This window comes from Rhynchophorus ferrugineus, unplaced genomic scaffold (genome assembly GCF_030347505.1).
Source record: "Rhynchophorus ferrugineus isolate W39M unplaced genomic scaffold, kcgeb_rfMv2 rfM9, whole genome shotgun sequence".
In the NCBI taxonomy this organism is placed as follows: Eukaryota; Metazoa; Arthropoda; class Insecta; order Coleoptera; family Curculionidae; genus Rhynchophorus; species Rhynchophorus ferrugineus.
Window position 1 is genome coordinate 19,319,020 of NW_027472588.1, and position 7,501 is coordinate 19,326,520.

Genomic DNA, 7,501 nt, shown 5'->3' on the forward strand with positions numbered 1-7,501 from the left:
AGTTTTCATATTTTTTTTATGTAGTGGCCCCTGAAGGCCTAATTAGGTGGATTAATATTTTATATCTGAGAAACATATTTTACTTTCATTTGAGAACATATTTACTTTTTCGTTTAGTTCTTGTTTCCTTCAATGGTGTGTTTACTTGTCAAGTCATCCTGGTATCACTGTATATTTTATTTCTTCTTCTACTATCTGTGTGCACCATTCTTCATAAAATTAATCACTGAATTCTGTCTAATGCATTTACCATATCTACAAAACTGTTAGTATTCATTCTCTCCTCATATGTTGTAACCTAATGCTCATGTTAATTTGGAGCAATTACAGTCATATCTGTGCACACAAATCTTTCACGCCCTACAAAACCATTTTCAACAGTTATATTTAATTAATTAGTATACCTATCACTAAACTATTAATTTCTAATATATCTGAAACATGTTCACAATTCCACCATTTATCAATTAATTCCTCTGTATGTCTAATCGAGTCCATCTAAACCCAAGGTGTTATGGTTGACAATGTTTCCTTCCACATATCCAAACAGTTTTTGATGGAATATCCTTCTCGGCCAGCAATATATCTACAATTAATTATTAATACATATAATAATCAGCAAAACCTAATCGAATGCTAATTTTTGTTGTCTTTACACTTTTTTTGTTACCGTCTTGCCAAGAGTGCCACATTGAACCATTGGGAAATATCCAAGTTTCATCAAGATACACAAATTCAAATAGTTTATCTTCCTTGGTCTTATTTTATGCCTTTGAAAATTTAATTATTTTTAAGGTAATGTCTGGAAGTTATATTAAACCTCTCCGATGGTTATCTTTACACCATTTAAACGCTATGCGCTGTAAGACTGAATAAAAGGACGTCTTAAATCAAAAAGCTCCATGTCCTTAGTTTTTTTATGTATACATTTCAGACAGACAATTTTCTCTAAAATAATTTTATTAAATTATGTTTATATCGATAAAATAGTTTATGTACTTACTGTTCTTATACATTTCGTATATTTGGTCTCGAATAGAGCCAATATCAAGATGGTCAAAATTCGTCACCCACTTTGTATGTAGACGGGTTTTTTTGGGTGAATGTAACATATTATTCTTATTTTGTAAGCGATGTTATTCCCAGTACTCATAGTAAGTAATATTTGGCCCGGCAGCAATCCGCTAAAAAAATTATCAATAAAGTTGTAGGGACTTATATTATTTAAAATCATCAATGATTACCTTTTTAACGGAATTTACCGCCAAAATGGGCCTCCGTTATCTCGTTCCGTTTCGAAATAACCTAACCTAAAACCGCAATTAATTTGTGATCCTGAATATCAATAGTTTTCGGCATTTTCAAACAAAGTAATATCATATATTACGGAACGACTTAAAATTTATTAAAATAAAGGACAGAAATAATGTTTGCCGGTTTGTAATAATTATAACAAATATTTTGAATAATTTAGCGTATATCTGACAACCGGATGGCGACCAGCTGTCAGACATATGCAAAATTTTTCAAAGTAATAGTGATACGAGGTTCCAACTCTTACCTATAAATTATTGTGGCTGTATAATTAACTGTAGTTTTTAGATATAGTATAATTAATGTCAAAATAAATTATATTTGGTAACATTTTTGTTCAATTATTTAATTTAGATTAGATTTTTTTTGTATGTCAAAGCCAACTGAATTAAAACTCAGAGTTCATGCGGCAACATTGTAATATTCGTATGTCACAAATATCCACGACGCATTACTAAAAAACCATTGAATAGACTATATATCCATTGTTGTAGGTCGTCAAGAACTAGTAATAAGGTATTAATAAAAAAAATTATGCTTTTTAATTCGGATTTTAATCATTACACATGCTTAATAGTAGGGAACTACTGTTCTGTTTCTTTTTCTTTTGTTTTACGATGCCGCACTCGACGTACATAATAACATTAAGTGAATACGCACGTGAGCTGTCTAATTAGTTTTAAATTGAATCAAATAAAAAGTCGGCGGACGTCATTAACTGTTAACGATTACAACATATATACCATACGTAGTACCATGGAGTTATAGGCAGTGTCGGTAATTAACTAGAACTTTTTTGCGAATATTTTCATATTTATTTATTGCAATGTCAATATAAATTACAAAACACATAAATTTAAATTCAATCCAATTAATACTTAGTTCTTAAAAACTAATGTTAAAAAATATTAATAGAATAGATGATTGAATTATTAGTAAAACACTGTACGAATTTATACGAATACTTCCTTTTTAACTGACTTCGAAAATGGAGGAGGTTTTATGTTCGGCTGTATACAATTTTTTTCAATGTATGGTCGCCGATTTCTGCGTGTATTTTTCATTTTTTTTATTCGAAAGACTGCACTTCCCATTGCAGATCATATTGGAACCAAGTCAGAATTTGTTGGGGTGCAAGTAGATGGGGGGCAAATCGAGGGAAACGCGCAAATTTCAAAGACAAGTACAAAGTTTTCGCGTATTTTATATATAAAATAATAAGATATTTCTGTGTAATGTTTTTACTGAGCTGATGTGACGGAAAATCAGAATTGGTTCGGTGCAAGAGCTATTTAGTTTCCTTTTTAAGCCCTAACTGTAACATATAAAACCTCGTAGAAATATTGTAGACAACTGTTTCTATGATGAAATAGATAAAGTATTTAGCTCCTAAAGGGAGGTAGCGGATTCGATACCCAGCGGGTACAATACATTTTTGTTCTAGTTCAGTTAGAACATTGGTCAAATCACCGAAGCTAGGTAGCGGAACCCTGGGCCTGAAGCGCTCCCTATTTTCTGTCATTGTTCCTTTATTCCTATATTTTCTCATACGGCCTGCACCTTTACTTGACCTACCCACTGTAATATTAAATAAAATAACTCCGTAATTTCTTGAGTAAATCTAATATATAAATATAACACTAAAAAAATATATATTAAAATATATATATTACAAACTAGCTGACCCGACAGACTTCGTCCTGTCAAAAAGATTTGTAATGTGGCAGTTTTTGTGCCTACGTATTTTAAAAAATTCCCCTGAACAGAACCATCACCCTGGTGATAGGGCGTTGTGAATAAAAAATAATTAAATAAAACATATATAAGGATTGAAAAGTAAGTAATCGCTTTATTGTTAATCATGTGAATCATAATTATTATTATTATTATCATTATATTGCTTTGTGGTATACGATGTTTTTTGTTTGATTACCTGGCGCATAGATAAACAAATCTGATGGTTTTCCAACACGGGAACAGGCAACATACAATTGACCATGTGAGAAACATGGGTTTTCTAGATTAATACCACAAACACTTAATGATTGCCCCTGGGACTTGTTTATAGTCATAGCAAAAGCAAGCCGTCAACATGTCTATAGGAAATTTGCCATTACCAATGTCAATGAGTTGTTTAGAGAATATGTTTCCAGATTGGTCATTTTGCAACTCGACACGCATATTCTTGCTTAAATGAAGTACTTTAACATGTTTCCACAAATTGGAGGACTTTAGACATGCATTGAGTTCATCAGCTGGCGTTGATCGTGGAATCACTGGCAATGTTTGACGAAAATCTCCTGCTAATAAAATCATTGCACCACCAAATCGGTTATTATTGCTACGTAGATCTTTTAAGGTTCTGTCTAAAGCCTCCAAAGATTTTTTATGTGCCATCGTGCATTCATCCCAAACAATCAATTTACATTGCTGCAAAACCTTTGCCATTGCAGGGTTCTTCGAAACGTTGCAGGTTGGAGTTTCATTGCTTTGCATATTTAATGGCAATTTTAGTGCTGAATGGGCTGTTCGACCACCTTCAAGCAAAGTTGCTGCGATTCCCGAGGAAGCGAGTGCAAGTGCAATTTTATTTTGTGAGCGAATTGTTGCTAATATTAATGAAATAAAAAAAGTTTTTCCTGTACCACCAGGTGCATCTAAGAAATAAATCCCTCCAGTTTCATCATTTGTTACTTTCATAAGAGTTTCAAATACATACTTCTGTTGTTCATTTAACAGTGGAAGATTTGTTTGAATTTATTCTTTCAAAGCGTTGAGATCATACAGTCTTTCTCGATGCAACTCTTGGTTAAAAGCGTCATGCATTGGACGATTGGGCGCGGTCAGGCCTAATTGAATTAATAGTTTGTTTGACATTATCAAGCACATGTCCTCAATTGAAATCAATGCTTCATTGTAAATTTCTTCACTGATTTGTATATTTGGATTTCCCATTCTATTCCGTATTTGATACAAAATATCATCACACATATAATCTTTGTACTTGATCCACAAATCAATTGGGTTTGATGGGAAGCATGTAGATATGATTATAGAAAACAATGTTCGTATTTGATGAGTGTGTGATGATATTACAGCATCATTGAGAGTTTGATCCCAATGAGCGTCATTTTCAAGCAATTGCAAACGTTGACAGGCTTCTCTGTAGGATCCACACAATTCACCATCAACAGTTCGTAACTATTAGAATGATGTTGGGCCACGTACATTGACTAATAGCAGTCGTAAATAAAAACATTCATCATTGCTTGGATGTACTGAATAAATCCGGCCAATCGCATCGGTGGAATATACATCTGTATATCCTGGAACTGGTTTTCCTTGTTTCCGTCGTATAAATCTCCTTGAGGATTGATTCCAGGTATAATATTTTGGCATTTCAGAATATAGCAATGTTTGTGCGAAATCATCGTTTTGGCATGTCTCAAAAAAACTGGTTAATGTAGTAGATGGTGGCTGAGCAGCTCTTTGTACTGCGTTCTGTGCTGTAAAATACACTCTTTGTCCATTTTCTAAATGCACAGCTAAGTGAACAACAGAAGGGTGTCTCTCATGAATAGGAAAAGAAAATATTCGCCAAACTGCTTCATTACTACTGACATAGCGGCCCATTTGGTATTGGGTAACTTCATCATTAGAATTCTCTGCACCAATTCCAATCACAGCCATATCACTCCCTTTGGTTACATATTTGCAAATGTATTTAATCGATTTCACTGAATGGCAAGATTCAACGTTGATGTGTGCTTTGAATGTCTTTGATAAAATGGGTGAATATGGAACAATCCAACGATTATCTATTTCAATATCTTGTTAATTTAATTTGACAATTGTTGATTTTCCATTGTCTGCTGTCGATCTGCGACGATACAATGGATAACCGTCATTACCAGTAATTGTTTCCGATATTAATGTCCGTGGATATCGTTTTGAACATTTACCATCCATCATACACGGTGAATTTTGATTAAGAGTTCCACAGGGACCATGTATCATGTTTTTGATAACTACCTCATGCAATCCAGGATCTACTTGTACATTAGGGATTTCAGCTGATATCACTGCATCAACTTCATTTGGCCTTATCTTTTCAACCAACCAAATCAAAATGTGTGCATGTGGCAATCCTCGTTTCTGCCACTCCACAGAATACATCCAGCAGCGTGTCTCACCAAACACATTATGTTTTACGATGAAATTCATTAAAGATTTCAACTTTTGTCTAAAGACTCTGGCTGTAATATCATGACGATCAATGGATGATTTCCCAGGTAATAACTCCTGCTTAATTTCTATCCATTGCGGATTGCATGTAAATGTGATGAACAAATCTGCTGTACCATAATGACGAACATACGACATGGCATCTTGAGCATATTCGTGCATATGCCGAGGGCTTCCGATGTATGTTGCTGGAAGAATAGTCATCCGACCGACATTCTGTGCATTTCCATCAGTATTAATCGCATCTCGAAGGTGAATATACTCTTCAGATCGGAGTTTGGTTTGATTCAACCTGATGAATGTTAATCTCTCCATTTCAATTTTAACATACATGTCATCAACATATTTGTGATATAATCGCCGACATTTCAATATGTGATTATCTGCATTTTCCCGAATCATTAGGCGGTATGAATAATAGTTCATTGAACTGACTTTTTTGTTGGTTTCAGAACCTGTAAACAGATTTTGTTTTAATAACATTCAAATATAAAATTAAAATACATAATATAGTGACTGAGATATTATCGCCATAGCTAAACTAATATTTTAGTTACCTGTAATGGGATTTATCATTTTTATTGATAAATCGTAGCCATCTTCACCTTGCCAAAATATAATGGGATATTGCAGTGCATCATATGAGCGGTGTGTTTCCTTTATAGGTTGTAATTGAAAATTCCGACGATGTAAAACAATATCACGGGATTCCAAGTTTTCTCCAACTACAACGATAGCAACTTCATCAATAGTTGGTGCATTAAAACGTCTTGTATGTTGACCTGCAGGTGTTTTATCAGCTCTGATTACAATTTTGTGATTATCGGATGGCATCAGATCCAGGGCAGTTTTAAACAATATAATCAATTGATTGTGTTGATGAAATAAAGTTTGTAATTGTTCTACAATAGACCTTTTTACTAAATTGTTATGTGCACAACGCAGATCAATTTCTTGTGGTGAATTGCCCATAAAATAAATTTGCAGGAATTTGTTGTCGCTATCTGACACTGGTAACAGTGAACCTGCTCTGTGATATATTTGCCCTTGTATCTGTAAATAAAAAAAATATTATGGTGTGGTATAAATTAATGGATTGTCAATGATCAAACTTAAATAATATTTGATCTTAAAAAGTATATATTTAGTTTTAACTAATATCTATCAAATATAAAATATAATAAAAGTGTCACTGAAACTGAATCACCATATAATATAATGACTAAGTGATATATTTCGTAATGATTAAGAAATTGAAGATTAGTAACACATCTTAACTTTGGTGACAGAAAATTTTGTTCGCTAAAATAATTATGAGTAACTGCTATAATACATACCTTGAAAGTTGGCATAAAATTTTCCCGAACTGCATTTGTTGCCCCAAATGAAGTCATTTGAAAGCAATTGTTATATTGTTGAATATGTGTCAAAAAGTGTATAGAATCTGTTCCTATTCCTGAAACCAATGAGTACAATGGTTCTGGTGGTGGATCCAATTGTATCAATTTCACTTTACCATTTGCGCAACACAATCCATTGGCTTCGTTTTTGTATTTTAATGCCTTACAGTGTGAGCAAACCAAGTTCATAGAACCAATAACAACACATTGGTAGTTACTGTAGTCAATTGACACATCGTAACTGAAAGCAGCTGGATTCAAACTTGCGGGATTATTAGTTGAATGTCGCGCTCGCGCTTCACGCGTTTGTGATATCCGAATTCTTTCACGTTCATTTCCGTCGTCACGTTCTTGTGCAGTACGATTAGATCGGTAATTAGCTTGGTTTATAGCATTTCTGGTTCTTCTACCTAAATTGCTTCGTCTTATAGGAGGCATATCAAATATAAATTATTTTTTCACTAATCACGAACTAAACAAAGACTAACTAACTAAACACTCTGCACAAAACACGATATACGAATTTGTTTCGTGTATCACTT

The 7,501-nt window shown here is 33.5% G+C and overlaps 1 protein-coding gene and 1 long non-coding RNA gene across 2 annotated transcripts; both read right to left on the bottom strand.

The window, feature by feature from the left end:
- Window positions 1-412: 412 nt before the first annotated feature.
- LOC143203191 (uncharacterized) lies at window positions 413-1,375 on the bottom strand. Its single transcript, XR_013007289.1, has 3 exons — window positions 1,245-1,375; window positions 1,004-1,184; window positions 413-946 (listed from the first exon to the last, which is right to left on the bottom strand). It is a non-coding gene; the product is annotated as an uncharacterized LOC143203191 (long non-coding RNA).
- A 1,762-nt stretch (window positions 1,376-3,137) lies between these two features.
- On the bottom strand, window positions 3,138-7,501 carry LOC143202172 (uncharacterized). Its single transcript, XM_076413466.1, has 3 exons — window positions 6,897-7,501; window positions 6,117-6,612; window positions 3,138-6,014 (listed from the first exon to the last, which is right to left on the bottom strand). Exons 1-3 carry the CDS (start codon window positions 7,395-7,397, stop codon window positions 5,149-5,151), a joined length of 1,863 nt encoding a protein of 620 aa, XP_076269581.1. The 5' UTR covers window positions 7,398-7,501; the 3' UTR covers window positions 3,138-5,148.